Here is a 19,934-nt window from a genome sequence, read left to right as displayed (position 1 = left end):
ATTATAAAGATCAACAACAACAATTGGCTAGTTTCAGTTGGCTTTTTTATAGGTTAATATCCTCATATAAGAAACTATTTATATTCCAAAAATAAATAATTGTTGAGTTTGATTTCATAGGGAGAGATGTAGTTCATATTGTTCCATTATGTTGGTTTCCTTTAGGATAACTTTAGTGTAATGTGTCCAACATTACATTTCGGCTTCAGTTGTGGTCTTACTTTCTGTTATTGGACAATAACATTGTGCTCGTCAATAAATGGTAACTATTAAAGGCATGAACCCAGCTGACATGATTCAGCACCATGGACAAGGATGCCTGGAACAATACAACACTCCAGCTCTACTTACTGTCTAAATGTAATTAATTTTTTTAAAGGGAGAGATTTAGATTTAAAAACAACCATGATTAAGCTCTGCCAGCATGTAATAACACATCCGCACAGGTCAAGTAACACCCCTCACATAGAGCTGTGGCTTTAAACAGAAAAAAAATGCACATTTATTCACTTTTTCTGTCAAGGTCACAATTGTAAAATACCAAAGGGAAAGTCGCAGGGGAATTTTTTTTTTTTTTAAGTAAATTTTTTTTTTTAAGTTTTAATTTTAAGTAATATTTTTTTAAATATAATTTTTGGGTTAATTATTGCGGTTTATACAAATAACCATTTCCTTTACTCTCTAGAGGGGCACCTTACATGCAAAGGACAGCCAATGAAATTTGACGTTGTCATATGAGAATATTTGGCAATAACCAATCGCGTCCAGGATCAGTTTCCATTTGATTTAGTTGCTTAGATTGTGCACCTTGCCCTCTCTTATTCTTTGCTTGCAAATCAAAGCAACATGAGCGCAGTTTTATTCCTCACCTTCATTTGTAAGTATGATTGATGGTTTGATATAAATTACTGAATAATCATTTGATAATTGAACTTTTATAATTTTGTATCAGACATTTATACAAAGCAACTTAAATTATAAATCATCATCTTTATGTAAAATGATTGTATAACACATCTTTTCTACTTTTCACCCCAATGCAACCTGTGCAAAAAGTAGAAAAGATGTGTTATACAAAGCAACTTAAATTCTAAAATCATCATCTTTATGTAAAATGATTGTATAACACATCTTTTCTACTTTTTGCACTCAGGTTGCATTGGGGCACAAAACATTGCGCAGCCAAAACGTTTGCAAACGTCTAAACTTGGCGATAATGTCACTATTGAGTGCTACTTACCCAATACGGATTTTAACAATATGGTGTGGTACAAGCAGGAGATGGGAAAGACACTTCAAGCCATTTCAAAAAGTTACATTTACCTGACAAAGGCTGACTTTGTTGATGGAAATACTGATGGCCGTTTTAATGTCACAATAAAAAAAGGAATTTATAATTTACACATTTCTTCGACTAAAAAGGAAGATATAGCAACATACTTTTGTGGTGTGATAAGGTTGGGAGAGCTGTATTTTGGACCTGGAACATTTTTGATGCTTCATGGTACGTGTTGCCTTTCATTGTATTATACCTGTAACATAATGCACACACACACACACACACACACACACACACACACACACACACACACACACAAAAAAGAAATAAATACTGTTGGTTTTGCTTTAAAGAAGAACACGCCTCAACGACAGTTCTTCAGGAGCCTGTCTCAGTTAAAGTTCACAGCGGAGACAACGTCACCCTCATGTGTAGAGTCCAAACGGTAGATGAGAAATGTGCAGGAGGACGGCACACACACTGGTTCAGAGAGGCTGCAGATGAATCCCGTCCTGCCATCATTTACACTGATGGAGATCTAAAGAAACAGCATGAAGAGAGCTGTGAGGATGATTCTACTACACAGACCTGTGTTTACACCCTCACGAAGAGCAACCTCAGCCTCTCTGAAGCTGGCGTCTACTACTGTGCTGTGTTCGCATGCGGAAAGATACTGTTTGGAAAAGGAACTCATCTGGAAATCATTCCTGGTAAAGTGTTAAACCCTATTTATGACTTGCAGTTTGTTTATTAATAATTATTTTCGATTGGTATCTTAATGATTTAATTTCTAATAATTCATGCCAGGTAATTTTGTTAAATTATGAATGTTTGTTTCCTTACCAGTACACTACTGTATCACTCAAACCGTTTTGTTTTATGAAAGAAAATCAGTAGAGATGTGTAATACTGTGCCATTTACTGGTCCAAAAATTACATTCAATACAGATTTTTAAACACATTCTGATGTTTAATATAAAGTCTGGTAAAACAATGTTTTCTTGCAGAAAGTGAGTCGACAGCAACTCCATTGTTTCTAATACTGGTCTCATCAAACATTATTTCTATGATGATAATGATCTTACTTTTGGCCGTGCGATGTAAAGACCAGGACAGATCATCAGGTATCATAAGTACATTTTTTCAAACTATTTTTGAATCTTTCTTATTTTCAGAACTATAAAGCTAACATTCATACTTTTTAGCCTGTTTTAACAGATCTTGTGAGCCATCTGAAGGTACTCGGGTAAGTCCTCACCATTTTATTTACAGCGATAAGTTTGATGTCTTTTGATGCTATATTTTCGAAGATGGGTTTGTTTCTTCTCCAGTTATTAATATTGTCAGTGTTTAAATCATTTTAGTTTATTACTTTAGTTTACTTGAGTTCACTTTACTAAAAAAAACGATGTAACAGCAAATGAACAAATGGATTGGAAAAATCTTTCTTCATCAGGTTGGCGATGCAGATGCGTTGACTTACACGTCTGTGAGTTTCAGGAGTAAATCACGGCCCTCTAGAGGAGATAAACAACACAACATTTCACAGCATAAAGACGTCTACTCAAAGATCAGGTCCTAAAAAAACTACTGGAAGTCCTGTCCTGTTTTCTGTTCTTGAGTTATCCCTAAAGGTGCAAATGCATAAAGTATGATCATTTTACAATATAACATTATAAAACCCATTAACATGGCAATCATTTAGTCTGCATCCTCCCTTGCTTAAGCCCATTTTGAAATAAACCCTCATGTATCCTTATGTTGTCTGTGTCCTTACACCTTTTGCTAATAAAATCATATTTAGTTTGTTTGTTGTATTTTATAAATTATATAATATTATTTTCATGGGCTTTGTTACAGAAATACTGCTTATTTTGGGTAGTGAAAGTCAACACCTCAGGGGCCCTATTCATAAAACATTTTATCTTACCATTAAGAGTTCTCCTAAATGGCAGTAAACGTTCTTAGTTATGAGTTTTCTCTTAAAACCTATTCACAAAGCTGCTGAGACCAATTTTTATTAAGGAATAAAGTAAAGTCAAAATAAAGTGGGGCCTTATTAACACAAATGAAGATTTGTAGTTCCAACCGTTGCTGTGTGCCAGTCATATAATGCAAGTGAATAACTCAGGCCAAATTTCCGAAGAGCAGCCCAAGATGAGCAATTTAAGTTAAAAAGTATATACATTTTATTTATTTTTATTTTTTAAATGGCCGATCGTTTCACTAGGTAAGACCCTGTAAGACCCTGTTCCTCGGTTGGGATCGTTCAGTGGTTTTGAAGCCCTTTGAAACTGCATTGATTTGGACCTTCAACCCAGTTGGTTGCCATTGAAGTCTATTATATGGAGAACAATCCTGGAATGTTTTCCTAAAAAAAAAAAAAAAAAAAAAAATATTTCTTTTCGACTTAAGAAAAAAGACTAAAATATCAGTACATTTTAATTTTGAAGGGAACTTATCTTTTAAAAAACTACATATCCCCTTTAAGCAAACAATCCATTAAACCTTGTCTGACTGGCTAATTCAATTGTTTTGCTCTGAGCTCTGAGTTTTCAAAAAAAAACAATTATATGTTATTACATACATGTTATTAATGTATGTATTTCCTTTGAATACATATTACACAATTATGATTTAGGTTTAGATTTACTTTCTAATTTTGAATAGACTGCACCAGTGACATTTTAGGCTATTTACTATATTAGGCGTGGGAGTTTGTAGCCTCACCACAGTTAAAACCAAACTCCCTTGCACACACTAATGACGGCTCCTCTTCAGATGAAAGGTGATAAGGCGGTCTATATAAGAGGCCCTGCTCAAAGCCTCAGAGCTCTGATCATTTGCTCTTGTGAGTCGCTCTTCATACACAACATGTGTAAGTTAGTTACCTCTTGAATTTACATTACACCGTCAGTAACTGAGTACTGCATGCATATTTATTTAAATAACTAAATGGCTAACTCGTGGTTTTTCTCTGTAGGTGAACCGGCTGCTAGTGTTTATAAAACCTGTAGCGTTATAAAATGTGCCTCAAGCTTTTATGCACAAGATGACTTCATGCTTAGAATTGAAAGATCAAAAGAACTCTTACAATATCAATGTAAACGGAATAACCAAACCAGCTGTGGATATCTTCTTGTAAAAGGTAAGACTACTGCAGTGATTACTACTAAGAATTTTTTTTGTTTGTTTTTTTTTTTGTTTTTTTTGTTTGTTTTTTTTTTATTAAAATTGACGCAAAAGAGAAGTGCCTCAAGTACATGTACTGTATCTCAAATGCAGTGTTTTCTTATCTCAATTATTGTTTATTTGCATGTTCAAAATGTGCACTTTGTGCTGTTTTTGATATCCAACATTGTTTTTAGATTTGTGTGTGTGTTTCTTACTGATTTTTTCACTATATACCTGACCAAAATGATTCCCCCATGTTTTAGAAAGTCAAGGTGAAAACTGGTCTTATCATGTGGTGTTTGTCTTCAATACTCTCATTTTGCTCTTGAGTGGAATTATCAACCTATTTCTATGTAAAAGACTGAGAAGAACGAGCGAATTGCTTGCAGGTATATTTCAACGTTGTAATGCTCAGTTGTGGTGTTTCTCGCTTTATTCCCATTCCTATTTCTTTTGCTTCCTTGTTTTACCTTCCCAACACAACTAAGCACGTTTTAATTTTTTCAGAAGTTTCTGACCCCTCTTCAGAAACGCCTGCCTCTGATGCCGTTTCTCTTGTAAGTCAGAAGTTTTATGAATGTGTTTTTAGAACTGTATGCATTAGGGCTTTGGTTCGATACGTTATCCAAAGCATTGCATTCAAGGTATACATTTTATGAGTTCATGCATTCTCGTGCGATTGAGCCCATGACCATGTGCTGCTAACCGTTTTACTTACAGAAATGCAGCAGACGAAGTTGCTCTGCTAAAATGTGCTCCCTCTCCCCCTCAGAATCGAGTTTCATCGAGTCTAAACCTGAACTACACAACTCTCCAATTTCCTGAAAACGACACAAGTAGAGAGAACTCAACGATTGAGCGAAGAAAGACAAGAAGGAATCCAATCTACTCCAGCATTAAATGTCAAGTGTCAAACATCACAGAAGAAAGCTGAGCCATTTCTTGCCTCTCTCATTTTGTTTTCAAGTGATGAATGCAGCACAGTTGTTAAAAACGTGTAAAGTAATTTTGAGGCAACAACATTATTTTTAATAATTTCAGATTTAAAGAAAAAAAATATGATTCAAAAATAGTTTTGAAGGAGTAAAATAATCACAACCTAATGCCTTGCATGATCAACAAGTTATGACGTGTCTTTACATTTCTATAACTAAATAAGTCAAGCCATTGTTTTATAAAGTTATATAAGACCTAAATCATTATTTTAAGTCAATTAAAGTTGTAATGACTTAAACGTTCAAGTTTATTATACTTAAAATGTAAGGCAGAAACTTTGCTGCTGAGCTTGGATAGACACTTTTTTTACCCCTGCAATATGTATTTTCATTCTTTCAATATACTTTGTAACATTATTATTAATTGCATTTGTACTTCACATTTTCTTAATCAATATTTAATAAAATGGAAGTTAACATGTACTTTACATGTGCTGTGCAGATTGTAATTCCGGCACTTTAAAAACAAATGTTTTTTCGTTTCGTGATACCATAAATAAAGTGAACAAAGTATGATCATTCAAACAGGAAAACAAGAGGTTATATAAAAGCCAGACATTCTGGAATAAAAGTTAGGACAACTGATACTTTGCATTACATAAGCATTCTTAAGTTCTACATTTAGTTTTAAAGCTGTGGTGGCCTGTGTTTGAGCCTTAAGCGAACTTTAAAAAATAGGCCACTTTGTTTCCCATCCTGTCTCTGAAACCACATAGTGTGTATGTCTTAGTATTTGGTTCTTGTGGGCAAGTACAAACGTCTCTAAGCTCAATGTATATATATGCATTTTTTTCCTCTGACCCCATTGCAAGACAGAAGAAAGCAAAAAAAAATATAGAACCAGAAATACGGTTAACTTTTCGTCATTGTCATCAAGTTATGAACCCTTCAGATTTTACATATTGTAATAATTCTTATATTTTTAAATGTGCCTTGTTTAAAAGATCATAGTTTTATTACATTGGTTGGTTAACCAATGAATTTAACTCTTTGCCATCTGACAAGGTATACCAGCTCAAACTACATTTTCTTTGATCAGTCTAATCATCAGCGTGCATATGATACGCATTTTATGGCGTATTATACATACGAACTTGAACATACGAATTGTCCCTAGGATGTAATGCTCTGTTGTTCCTTATTTGGAAAAGTCATTAATATTAATGTTGAGCTCTGCTCTGATTGGCTTATTTCAGCAGCAGCAGTTCAGTTGTTCAGTGAGGGTGACCACCTGCTAATAAGTCCAAGGGGGACAAAGGGTATGTTTCCGAGGGACAATGTGGGACACTGCCTGGTGCGGCGGTGCCCCACCCCACGGGCAGACGGGCAAATAGAGGTTTACCCATTTCTAGCGCATAGCACCTTACATGGTATATTAATAATGCCCTATTCCCCTAAACATGTGTAGGCTAATTGCTGATGTATGCTCATGCATATATATTTTTACCCATAATATTTTGAACATTCAATGAATTGACAGATGCACTTCCACTTACGATTTACTTTAGCTAATTTACTTTACTTATTTTTCATTACAATTTATTCACTTTAAATCAATTATAATATAAAATTATAGGATTAACAGAAACTGAAGTCGCTCAACACCACAGGAACAGTAAAAAAAAAAAAAAATGTGTTAAGTTAAACTAAAAGTAAAGTTAACTCCAGAGGTTCACAGAACGAGAAGGGGAGGAAGGATGGTGAACTTCCATGTTAGTAAAGTCTGCACTGCAAAAAAAAAAAAAAAGCATTCTTACTTAGTATTTTTGTCTTGTTTCAAGTCTAAATATGTAAAAATTCTTACATTAAGAAACATTTAATAGACATGTAAAAATTATTGTCTTGTTTTGGGAAAAAATAGCTCAAAATTAAGCCAAACAATCTGCCAATGGGGTAAGAAAATTATTCTTGTTTTCTGTTTGAATTAAGATTATTTTTCTTATCCCATTGGTAGATTATTTGTCTGATTTTAAGCAAAAACTCTCTTAGTTTTGAGTTATTTGTTCCCAAAACAAGACAATCACTTTTGCTTGATATTTTTTTATTTATATTTTGGCAAGAAACAAGACAAAAATACTAAGAAAGAAAAGCATTTTTTGCAGTGTGAGTCTGTGTCGTTTGACATCGTATTTTACTCTCCATGTCCGATTGAGAAAGACGTTTTGGAGGATATAGAGCGACCAACTTCTTTTTGAGCAAGCATTAATTATGCGTGACAAGGTCTCAATTTGCGGGACGCATGCATTTTGCTTCAAACGCTGTGCGTGCACGCGCTACGCGGGACAGTGGTCAGTCCTGACAGAACACGGACCAGCTGAATGACACTTTAAGCAGAACATTTCAAATGGAGATTGATAAAATGCAGCCTATTTGTTTATTGGTGTTTTTAGATCGTCCGCTTGCGAGAGAAAGCTCACCTGCATATGGTTGCCAGATTGAACATGTTTAGTTAAAACACCGGATAGTATATACCTGTTCTTTTCACAGAAAAGTTCTGATTAGGGGTTTTAAATTACTGAAATCTGGCAACCGCAAGCATGAACGCTCTTCTTTCATTCAGACAAAACCACAGCCAGTGATTTTAGACGCGTCTTTTTTCATCAGCGATATTGCATGTTTATATAACGTTAGTCACAATGTAGGCTACGCAGTGACTGTGATGTACTCTGAAATACAAGCATGCAAAAACATCATAAGTGCTCAAAAATATAAATATATATATATATATATATATATATATATATATATATATATTTACTAAATGAATAGCCTTGTCAAATGAATATCGTTTAAACTTATATGGTGGAAAAGGTGACGTTTGCTAGAAGGATCGAGTAAACAATCTGTAAGCAATGTCTCTACGGTTGTATTTTGTAATACAAATTAATATTACCCTTTGTCATTAGACACACTATTTAGTTTTGTATGGTACTTGGAGTTTCCTATTGTTACTGTAAGCATCTTGCATCATCTAGACAATGCGGTCTCTCTAAGAAACTTTCACTTTAATCAGAAATTGTTTAAACAGTCAATAAGTGGATAAAATTGCTACTAACTGCTCGCAGGAATACAGTTGTCATTGCCACTTTCTTTAGTTTAAGACGCTGAGCTATAAGCTTGCTTAAAATTAAACAAATTAACGATTTTGAATGAAATTGTTGTGGTATCCGATTACAATAAACATCAACCATGACTGTTGACATTTTTTATCTGTGGGAAGGGTAGACAGGTCTCCTGAACAGCCTGGAACATGAAGTGTGTCCATAAGAGCTGCTGTTTTTGCTATCGTCGAGTGTCTTGTTTACCTGCAATCCCGATGATCCGTCAGTTCCGTCTGACAATGAACATGTTTGGACAGATGCAAATGTTGGGGGCGTACATGTAAATGATCCCCAACGCTTGCGTCACAGGTGGCGTTATGTTGAGAATCACTTATTTTTTCGTGGTGTTTTTGATTCACAAGATTTACATATGAATGAGGAGGCAATGGTGTTTGAGACTCACAGTATGTGATGTCCATGTACTGAACTCTTATTATTTCACTATGGCAAGGTTAAATCAATTGTTCATTAGGCACCTTTAACCTCATCGTGCGTTACAAGCAGACATGAGGAAAGAAACCACAGCCTATAGCAAAGTCTTATTATATGAATGATATTCAGTTTTCAAAAGGATTTGATGATGGATGCCTCAGTGTGACAGCTGGAAATGAAATTTATCATCTGAACATTTTCCAAATGTCACAAGATGATGTTGCTACATATTATTGTGGAGTGATTAAGTTGACTGCGCTGTATTTCAGTCCCTGAATGTTTCTGATGATAACAGGTAAGTACAATTTTTTTTTTATCAAAGTGCCATTCAGACTAACACAATTGAACTGCTATATTTTTTGTTATTAATTTTCAAAGAAAATGTTCAAATACAAGAAGATTTCTACAGCAACCTGATTTAAAACCTGCGCATCTTGGTGATAACATCACTCTACAGTGTACAGTTCAGTTTATTGAGAACTGTGCTCAACACAATGCCTACTGGTACAAGCAAAGCTCGGGAGAATTATCTAGAATTCTATCTACAACTTCACAATGAGGATCCGCACACTCTCTGATGGTACTTACTACTGTACAAGGATTTGATCTTTTTGAGTTAGTTTTTTTTTACAATAATAAACAGATTACAGTATATGAAATAATTATAGGCCTGTTGAATCCTCATCAGTTATTTGGTAATGCATATGTTCATATATTTCTACTTCCTCTAATAGATTTGGGTTGTATGTTCACTAAATAAAGAGGATTTTGCATGTACAACACAAACTACACTATAAAAAAAATATTTTAAAAATAAGTTACCCGGTTGCCTTAAAATTTTAAGTTATTTGAAATAAAAAAAATCTGACTTAATACAATGAACATTATTGAGAATCGACAACCTTTATTCAAATATTGAATAAATATTGAATAAATACAACCTATAAAAACCACACTCATCAGCAGTCAGTTCACACCTCCACACACACACAATTTTGAATCAGCCACATCCACAGCCAAACATCTCTCCTCCTTCTCTACACTCACTGAGGATGAAGTATCTAAACTTCTCCTCTCCAGCCATCCCACTACCTGCCCTCTAGATCCCATCCCCTCACATCTCCTACAAGCCATCTCCCCTACAGTCTTAACAGCACTCACACACATCAACACATCTCTCTCCACCGACATCTTCCCCACCACATTCAAGCAGGCTTGGGTAACCCCACTGCTTAAAAAACCTACACTAGACACATCACTTGTAGAGAACTACAGACCTGTTTCTCTCCTACCATTCATTGCGAAAACACTTGAAAGAGTTGTGTTCAACCAAGTCTCATCTTTCCTCTCACAGTCTAATCAACTGGACGTAAACCAGTCAGGCTTCAAAAAGGGCCACTCACTTGAGACGGCATTATTTTCAGTTACTGAAGCCCTGCGGCTGGCTAAAGCTGCATCCAAATCATCAGTCCTCATCCTCCTTGATCTATCTGCTGCCTTTGACATTGTGAATCATCAGATTCTTCTGTCCATCCTCTCATCTCTGGGCATCACAGGGACTCCTCTCCACTGGTTTGAGTCCTATCTCACAGGTAGGTCTTTTAAGGTTGCCTGGAGAGGAGAGGTATCCAAAATACATCAACTGACCACGGGGGTTCCTCAGGGCTCAGTGCTTGGACCTCTCCTCTTCTCCATTTACACTACATCATTGGGACCCATCATTCAGCCACATGGTCTCTCATATCATTGCTATGCTGATGACACAGCTCTACCTCTCATTTCAACCAGATGATCCCACAGTAGCTGCACGAATCTCAAGCTGTCTGGCGGACATCTCGGCATGGATGAAAAAACATCACCTGCAGCTCAATCTAGCAAAGGCTGAGCTGCTTGTTTTCCCTGCTAATCCCACCATACAACACGATGTTACCATTCAGCTAGGTTCATCTTTGATTACTCCTTCAGGGTCGGTCAGAAATCTTGGAGTAATCTTTGATGACCAGCTGTCCTTCAAAGACCACATCTCAAAGACAGCTCGGTCATGCAGGTTTGCATTGCACAACAGCAGGAAAATCAGACTGTTCCTTAAGGAGCATGCAGCACAGCTTCTTGTCCAAGCCCTGGTCATTTCTAGACTGGACTATTGCAATGCGCTTCTGGCTGGACTTCCATCTTGTGCAATCAAACCGCTGCAAATGAAAGGGCTCATGTCACACCTCTATTCATCTCTCTGCATTGGCTACCACTCGCTGCCCGGATCAAATTCAAAGCTCTGACTCTTGCTTATGGATCTTCCACAAGCTCAGCACCCGCATATTTTGACTCACTCCTACGAATCTACAGCCCCACAAGAAGCCTTCGCTCAGCAAAAAAAAAAAAAAAAAAAAAAAAACTCTTTCCTCCTCTATTTCTCCTTTCTTCTTCCCTTTTCTGTTTTTTGCTACTCTGAGTAGTGTACAAATCTTGGTATTTAGGGCACTTTTTGTGTTTCATTGCCTCTTCTTGACAGATCGCTTCCTGTTCTCCTGAGTTGTAAGTTGCTTTGGATAAAAGCGCCTGCTTAATGCGTAAATGTAAATATTATTAAAATATTTTGTAAGCATATTGGGTAATTGTGTGTTTTATTTCTGATGACACAGTGAAACATGCCAAATAGTGCTATTTTCATTATTTATCACATTTTTTTATGTGGTTCAGATACAATAATATTTTGAGTTTCTATTTATAAAACCAATTTCCTTCATTGTATCAACTCAAATTTTTAATTTCAATAAACTCAAAATGTAAAGCCAACCAGGTTGCTTACTTTTTTAAGTTAAACCAACAAAAAATGTTTACAGTGCACCATAGTTTAAGTTAAGCAAAATAGGCTTGGCATCACTAAACAATTTCTTAGTAAAACCAAAATTAATTAAACTTGTTTTCTTTTTGCCATGGATATATGATGCTAACAGCAGAATGGATTTCAAGGACTTTGCACACATGGCCTCCAGCGTTTATATTTTTTCTACAAATCTTTGAGTTTGACTAAACATGATTGGAATGTGTACAGCGGCGCCAACATACCTTGATGCTCATGACAAGAGTAGCACGCACAGCTATCTTTATTGAAGTGAATTAGGTTTAAAACGCTGAATTCATATTTTTGCAATTTCTATCACACTACACAAAACTGAAATTGCACATCAAAATAACCCATTGTCAGTATTTTTTAAGACCCCCCAAAATTTCACAAAATCACGTTTTACTAAAACATTTCCATCTCATATTTTCCTTCCCATAACCATATCTCCTTTAGGGATTCCGTAGCCCAATGACCAACAACAAAAACAAAACAGATAAACATTAAGGGATACAATTGTAGGAACTACTCAACAGGTTTATCTCTGATGATTGTGCCAGCTTATTACTTTAACAGTTAAACAAATGTAAGAGCAAAATAAAAATGTGTATATTACAATATAAAAATGCTTGCATTTGTGTTGCAATTTTTGTTCATGAAATTAACCTTCTGTTTGGATAATCCTGATTTTTTAAAATTAAAAGTATCCCAATCTAACAAACAGGTTTTGAACAACACAAACTGAAGATTTAAACCAGTTTCAAGATTTGATTCAATCGGAATAGATTACTTTAACAACTGGGTCCTGGTCTTCCGTCTGGTCGGGATCGCCTATCTCTGAAAGTCATGGCAGACGGAGAACAGCCCTCTTTTGACACTCTTTTTGAATTCAAGCAGTACCAAAGACTAATAATGGCGATAGTGAGTAAAAGAAGGACTGTTCTAACAATGGAAAGAAGAACAAAAGTCATCATCTGTTCTGTGGAATTGGTACCTGAAATAGGCAAAATTGTAGGTATGGTATTAACACATTGTAAAAGTGCTATTTTCCCCCAATTCATTTAAAAGATAAATAAATAAACATACCGAGAATGTCCAGTTCTGTTCCGTTCCTGGACAGCATCTCCCCACATGCAGCGACAGCGCAGTAGAAAGTCACGGCATCAGACAGATGGAGGTCCTTCTTAGAGAAGCTGTAGACGCATCTACGTGCTGAAAAACCAGCTTCAGAGATCCAATCACACTGATCAATGCTCGTTTCATGTGCCCTAATAACTCGTGGATGAGATTCTTGTGATTCGTGTGTGAGCCAGTACACGCTGTGGTTTCCTACACAGTTCTGATTTAAAACTGTGCATGTAAGAGTCACTGAATCTCCAGATTCTGATTCAATGAAAGCATGTTGTTTTACAACAGGGTAGCGTTTCAACCCTGTATGAAAATAAGTTATACAATCATGAATATTTTCATTACTGAGCAAGTTTTAGGCAAGACATCATTGACTACCCATGCATTTATTCCTTGAAATCACACATTGCACTTAGCTTTTAAAAGTTGGCATTCAATTCAATAACTTAACTATTATAAATACTTATTATATTAAAAACTATTTAACTATAGGTAATCATAATTATAATTACCTGCAACTATCAACTCTGTGCCTTCGACAAATTCCATTACGTTGGAATAAGCACTTCCACAGTAGTATGTTGCAGAATCTGAGATCTGTATGTTTCTTATCACCAAATGATGCACACCTTTTTCATTCAGCACAGAGAAGCGTGAATTATTCTTGAAATTATGGTAAAACCGGGCATTATTATCATACTTGTAGATGGTGGAGATGAGTCTGGGACTCTGTCCAGGTTCATGCTTATACCATGAGAAGTGCATGGCTATTTGGCTCTGGTAAGAGCAAGGTAAATTAATTGTTTCTCCCGGTTTAGCATACACAGGTGGGTTGTTCAGGTGTGTTGCAACAAGACCTAAAAGTCACAAGCAAAATGGTTTAGCTTAAATAAAGTAAACACATCGAAGTTGACATTAAAAAAACAGTTCAACTCACCAATTGGAAAGAGAAGAAAAACTCTGAAGTTTATCATATCTGGATTGATTTTGACCCTAAACGAGCACAGAACAGCAGAGCAATGACAAAATGAACACCAGCCGAGGAGCAATAAATGATGTGAGCGGATGCGTGTGTCAAAAAGTGCTGAACCAGACTTTTCCCCCACTGACCTTTTCCTTTAGAGATAATTATATTTTTCACTTCTGAGACAAATAATTGCTCATGAGAAGCACACTAGTAGACTTCTATTAAGTCCATGTACCATTGCCACTGTTTATAAATTGAAATATTTAGTGAGAATGATTTATAAAAATGTAAAGACAAAGGCAGTGTGCTAGTTGTGGTTTTCTGATGAATCACAACTTCTGCCGACCTTATTACGTTCTAAGGAAGTGTCTCTTGACTTCATGATGAAGAGAAATAAACGTGATCACAAAAGTGTGCTGTCATCAAAACTGTGATACGACGGTGTGTAAATGTCTAAATGTCAAGCATTTCTAAGCAATAGTAAGTAAGGTTTGATATAAATTAAGCTCCTTTTAAAAAGGCTACACTAAATCTTCAATGAAGAATTGAATTAAACTGCTCAGATCTATAATGACCACAAAAAACAAACACACACGCTCACTTGCATTAGCCTTGTGGCTTCACAGGCACACATGCATGAGACCACAAGTGTGCCATCTGCCATAAACACCTGTGTAGTAGAATTTATTTGAGTCAACTGACTGTTTGAGTAAATAACTTACACACTTATAATTCAAATTTCTGTGTGATACCTCACTGATGTCTGACAACTTTATAGCAAAAACTGTGAAAGGCTATATGATAATGTATTCTTATGTCCTGTAAAAGTTAAAAAAATTCTGGTAACACTTTATTTTAAGGTTCAGTTATTAACTATTAACTAGTTGCTTATTAGCATATTACTAGGCTATTGGCTGTTTATTAGTACTTATAAAGCACATATTAATGCCTTATTCTGCATGACCTTCTTCTACATCCCTTAACCCAGCCAATACCTACTTTAATGCTACAAAAACTACCTTACTAACTATTAATAAGCAATAAATTAGGAGTTTATTGAGGCAAAGTCGTAGTTAATAGTAAATATGTGTTCCCTAAACTAAAGTGTTACCAAAATTCTTGTTTTAAACTACCATTTATTACAAGTAGCTTCATGTCAGTCCTAGAGGCAAAATTAGTTTTTCTGTTGTTTTAAGTCCAGTGTGGCATACTAAATGGTGGTTTCATCAGCATTGGTATTTTACAATACGTTTTTAAATAAATATATAAAGCGTTTAGAACAAGGAATGAATAAATGTGAACGGGGGGGAAAAAAATACATGAATGCACACACCACCAATGCCCAGCTGTGCAAAATCCCTTATGGAAAATTAAGAATAAAATGAACCCTAAAGTGATAAAATGACCAATGGTTCGACTTTTTGCGACCTTTAAAGGCATCATGAAACAGAAATTGCAATGGTCTTTTTCTCTTGAATGACCCGAAACACCCAATGGAGCCCAGAAACAACTGATCATGTGTCCAAGTTTGTCCATCAGAGAGTGTATGAATAACTGTGTATCTTATATGTTATTAATTAGTTATTTAGTGGCACAAAGCATTCTGCATGTTTTATAAGCAGCAGCAGTATTTTTGCATTAGCATTTTTTATTTCAAGACTGTCATCAAGTTATTAATCAACTGAGCAATATAGACCCACCCACCATCTAGCAATGTGTTTTTGTAAAGGAGGATACTGGCTATGATTGTGAAAACCACTAGGGGGCTACAGTGAGGGATGACAATCTCTGACTTGCTAATTATGGTCTGGTTTCACAGACAGAGCTTAGGTTAAACCAGGTCTAGGCCTTAGTTAAATTAGAATTAGAATTTAAGTAGATTTTATAAATGTACTTGTGGGCATCTTAAGACAAAACAATGACATTGACATATTTTAAGAAGTTGCTTTCAGTTAAGGCAGCTTAAACATGCATTCTAGTCTGGAGCTAGCTTAAGCCTTGTCTGTGAAACCCACCATTGAGGTTTTAATTTTAACCCACATTTGTATTAAAATGGCCTAACACAAAAATAAGTGCAAATAAACAATGCACACTCAAGAAAAAAAAAAAAAGTATTTTCATTTGACTTGCAAAGGGCATCGAGTGTAACATCAAATGAAGTTAACCAGGCCTTCAACCTGGTCTATAAGGTACACAGTAGGTTACTTTAGGCTAACAAGTAACCATATAGTGACATCAGTACTTTCATTTATAGTTTATACAATTTCAAGGCTGAAAAATGATTAATAGGCCTACACTCACCTAAAGGATTATTAGGAACACCTGTTCAATTTCTCATTAATGCAATTATCTAATCAACCAATCACATGGCAGTTGCTTCAATGCATTTAGGAGTGTGGTCCTGGTCAACACAATCTCCTGAACTCCAAACTGAATGTCAGAATGGGAAAGAAAGGTGATTTAAGCTATTTTGAGTGTGGCATGGTTGTTGGTGCCAGACCATCTGAGTATTTCACAATCTGCTTAGTTACTGGGATTTTCACGCACAACCATTTCTAGAGTTTACAAAGAATGGTGTAAAAAGGGAAAAACATCCACTATGCAGTAGTCCTGTGGGTGAAAATGCCTTGTTGATGCTAGAGGTCAGAGGAGAATGGGCCGACTGATTCAAGCTGATAGAAGAGCAACTTTGACTGAAATAACCACTCGTTACAACCGAGGTATGCAGCAAAGCATTTGTGAAACCACAACACGCACAACCTTGAGGCGGATGGGCTACAACAGCAGAAGACCCCACCGGGTACCACTCATCTCCACTACAAATAGGAAAAATAGGCTACAATTTGCATAAGCTTACCAAAATTGGACAGTTAAAGAAAATTGGAAAAATGTTGCCTGGTCTGATGAGTCTCGAATTCTTTTGAGACATTCAGATGGTAGAGTCAGAATTTGGCATAAACAGAATGAGAGCATGGATCCATCATGCCTTGTTGGTGGTGGTGGTGTAATGGTGTGGGGGATGTTTTCTTGGCACACTTTAGGCCCCTTAGTGCCAATTGGGCATCGTTTAAATGCCATGGCCTACCTGAGCATTGTTTCTGACCATGTCCATCCCTTTATAAACACCATGTACCCATCCTCTGATGGCTACTTCCAGCAGGATAATGCACCATGTCACCAAGCAAAAAATTATTTCAAATTGGTTTCTTGAACATGACAATGAGTTCACTGTACTAAAATGGCCGCCACAGTAACCAGATCTCAAACCAATAGAGCATCTTTGGGATGTGGTGGAACGGGAGCTTCGTGCCCTGGATGTGTATCCCACAAATCTTCATCAACTGCAAGATGCTATCCTATCGATATGGGCCAACATTTCTAAAGAATGCTTTCAGCACCTTGTTGAATCAATGCCACGTAGAATTAAGGCAGTTCTGAAGGCGAAAGGGGGTCAAACACAGTATTAGTATGGTGTCCTAATAATCCTTTAGGTGAGTGTATGTATTAATTATCTCACAATCTCACTAAATAAAAGAAGACTAAACAGAGTAGTGTAATAGTGCCTTTATCAGTCCATATTCTGTATTTGATTATGATCTCTATAGAGATTTCTTGTATCTCAGCTCTGTGTGGGTCTGACCCTTGACTGGCCTTTTCATTGGCAGGTCTACCATCTTTTTCTGTGCGAAAAGCCACTCCTCCTTCTTATATATAAAACACATTGATATCGCCCACTTAATTTCCTCTTCAGCTCTGGTTTGACTCAGAGCAGAAATGTTACCTATTTCAAAAGCAGTATTGTTCTTTGGGGCGGGTAAGAACTATCATCTACTCTATTATCTACTGTATTATCTACTGTAAACTATAATTCTATGACGTGAGACATTTAATTAAATCTTTGGAGAGTTATTAAAATGGGGAGACAGTTTGAATGTAAAAGTGTTGTTTTGTGGTGTGCTATGGTTTTACTTTTTTTGTTTAATGTTTTTCAGGTTTTCTCCAAGTAATGTTTTCTGTAGCAAGTATAAAAGTTCAGCCAGGACAAAGTGTCACTATGTGGTGTCCACATGATATCCACGTTGCTGGAAACCTGTACTGGTTTAAACAAACTAACGGTGATGTACCGAAGACTATTGTGCAAATGTTATACACCGAAAGTCTTAAGACAGTAGAGCCGACATATTTCAATGGTTTTACAAAAGACCAAATGGTTATCCATCAGTTTAGGAAAAACACCTCTCTAACAATAAACCATGTACGTATTTCTGATTCTGGCTTCTACTTTTGTGGAGCTCCGGGATATCGCATGACATTTGGCAATGGAACCCGGCTTGAAGTGAAAGGTACTCTTTGAAGCTCTTTTACTATACTGCAATTTTTGTATGATGTTTATTGCTCTTTTTTTTCTCATAAACACCACAGATAGTACTTTTCCAGAAAAGAAAATTTCTGAAACGAATGTCACATCAGACGAAAATGACACAGGAAGCTCAAAAAAGGGTATGATTGTTTTTTTTCCTTTCAATGCTTAATTAAATCTGCAGATATTGTTTATTGTTTACTCTCTTTTGTACTCTACTATATATATATAATGTGTTTTTTGTGGCGTCACTTAAAGTGCATAACTGAAATGTCCACTTATTCACAGATGATGAGGAATCACCCGTGTCTACTGAGGAATGTTCTAGAGATATATATTTCACCCTGACCCTCCTATTTGGTGGCATAATTTTTTTTACATGTATTATTTCTCTAATTATGGGGATTATCAATGAACACAAAAAGCAGAAGGATAAAAAAGGTAACAGATCAATCACAAATGTAACATTTAAATGGATATCTTAACAGCATCTAATTGTCTTTTTCTCTGGTTTGCAGCAGTCTCTGAATGTCAAACACAACAGCACGAAGATGAAAAGGTAAACTCACAGACTTTGATTATATTACAGACTACAAACTATTTCAAAATATCTCAAAGTAGAAATGAGATCAAGCAAATCTCCGTCTTTGTTCTGTTTCTTTTTAAAATAACTGCCATTGTACTCTTAGAGAGACGCTGAAGTTGTGTTTCCTCCCGCACTGGTTTCTTTTACCTTTTTATAAAGAACGAGATGAAACGAATTAATTGATTTGAAATGAACAACTGCGATGCTTCTCTCTGTTGGACATGCTTTTGATTTTTGCCGAACATACATTGAAGCATGTGATCTGCAATTTAATAAATTAAGTTGTGTCAACATTTGATGTGCATTAAAAGCATTAAAGATTTGTATTGTATATTTTTTAATTGTTTTATGGTATTAACAATTATTTTATGATTCTGAACAAACATTATTATTTCTATTTTTGTTGGCAGTTAAGGACGTGAACGCTCTTTTTTCTTTGGTTTATTATTATTTTATTTTGGCCAAAGACAGAGGAAAACAGAGGCTTGAGAAAAAAAAAGAAATAAAAACCTCATGATGACTTGGATTAGATTCTTGAAACACATTTCTGCTTCTTTGCAGGAAAATGATTCAGTAGAATATGCTGCGGTGCATTTCAAGAGACCCAGAACAGCGGGAAGACAAACTGAGGACACGACTGCTGTGCACACCGACACTACTTCAAAATACCCGAAACTTATTTGTTAATGAACTATGGTTTATTTTTAACACCAGAAAATATCCCAGTTTATTTTATTTATTACAAAGGAGTCATACACTGTTAAAAAAAAAAAAAGTGATATTGTACCAAAAGTGGTTCTTTGGCTTGTAATCAAATAGGGAACCCCTTTAAGTGCGGTATAGCACCAAATCTTGGTTCTTCAGCGGTTCTTCAGCAGTTCTTTGGGATGACTGAAGTGCTATATAGCACCGTTACCATATACAGAACATGTTAAGCCCCTGTATGGTTCTTCAGCGTTTTTTCAGTGGTTCTTTGGGGTGGTAAAGGTGCTATATAGCACCACTGCCGTACAAAGAACCTTAAAAGACCCTTTAAAGGTTTCTTTACACGCCAAATAACTAATGTTGGT

The 19,934-nt window shown here is 35.9% G+C and overlaps 2 protein-coding genes and 1 gene segment (V, D, J or C); 2 read left to right on the top strand and 1 right to left on the bottom strand.

Annotated features, from left to right (window-relative positions):
• The first annotated feature begins 725 nt into the window (after positions 1 to 725).
• Positions 726 to 5,816, top strand: nitr8 (novel immune-type receptor 8). Of its 2 annotated transcripts, XM_067445227.1 has the most exons (9): positions 726 to 877; positions 1,154 to 1,504; positions 1,633 to 1,989; positions 2,287 to 2,379; positions 2,749 to 2,913; positions 4,263 to 4,427; positions 4,717 to 4,842; positions 4,961 to 5,010; positions 5,226 to 5,816. In XM_067445227.1, exons 1-5 carry the CDS (start codon positions 847 to 849, stop codon positions 2,859 to 2,861), a joined length of 945 nt encoding a protein of 314 aa, XP_067301328.1. In that variant the 5' UTR covers positions 726 to 846; the 3' UTR covers positions 2,862 to 2,913; positions 4,263 to 4,427; positions 4,717 to 4,842; positions 4,961 to 5,010; positions 5,226 to 5,816. The 2 variants fall into 2 exon arrangements, 1 of the variants encoding a protein (XP_067301328.1); XR_010905271.1 differs by lacking the exons at positions 726 to 877; positions 1,154 to 1,504; positions 1,633 to 1,989; positions 2,287 to 2,379 and adding an exon at positions 2,483 to 2,525 and having other exon boundaries at positions 2,736 to 2,913.
• A 6,798-nt stretch (positions 5,817 to 12,614) lies between these two features.
• On the bottom strand, positions 12,615 to 14,154 carry nitr9 (novel immune-type receptor 9). Its single transcript, XM_067432711.1, has 4 exons — positions 13,889 to 14,154; positions 13,464 to 13,808; positions 12,910 to 13,254; positions 12,615 to 12,817 (listed from the first exon to the last, which is right to left on the bottom strand). The coding sequence occupies exons 1-4, from the start codon at positions 13,923 to 13,925 to the stop codon at positions 12,615 to 12,617; spliced, it is 930 nt and encodes a 309-aa protein (XP_067288812.1). The 5' UTR covers positions 13,926 to 14,154.
• Positions 14,155 to 17,692: 3,538 nt separating this feature from the next.
• Positions 17,693 to 19,625, top strand: LOC137077244 (Ig kappa chain V-V region J606-like). The segment is given in 4 exon segments: positions 17,693 to 17,732; positions 17,911 to 18,261; positions 18,800 to 18,837; positions 19,426 to 19,625. Coding segments are annotated over 4 exon segments (555 nt in total).
• Positions 19,626 to 19,934: the final 309 nt, after the last annotated feature.

Source organism: Pseudorasbora parva, chromosome 1 (genome assembly GCF_024679245.1).
Source record: "Pseudorasbora parva isolate DD20220531a chromosome 1, ASM2467924v1, whole genome shotgun sequence".
NCBI lineage: Eukaryota > Metazoa > Chordata > Actinopteri > Cypriniformes > Gobionidae > Pseudorasbora > Pseudorasbora parva.
This window is presented reverse-complemented; position numbering and strand designations above follow the sequence as displayed.

Bases quoted from the DNA above. Each gene is read 5' to 3' on its own strand.
- nitr9 (XM_067432711.1), bottom strand. From the start codon at position 13,925: ATGATAAACTTCAGAGTTTTTCTTCTCTTTCCAATTG. The intron at 13,255-13,463 runs GTAATTATAATT...ATTTTCATACAG, and splicing joins CACAGAGTTGATAGTTGCAG to GGTTGAAACGCTACCCTGTT. The intron at 12,818-12,909 runs GTATGTTTATTT...TGCCTATTTCAG, and splicing joins AACAGAACTGGACATTCTCG to GTACCAATTCCACAGAACAG.
- nitr8 (XM_067445227.1), top strand. From the start codon at position 847: ATGAGCGCAGTTTTATTCCTCACCTTCATTT. The intron at 1,505-1,632 runs GTACGTGTTGCC...TTTGCTTTAAAG, and splicing joins AACATTTTTGATGCTTCATG to AAGAACACGCCTCAACGACA. The intron at 2,380-2,748 runs GTAAAGACCAGG...TTGGCGATGCAG, and splicing joins CTTACTTTTGGCCGTGCGAT to ATGCGTTGACTTACACGTCT.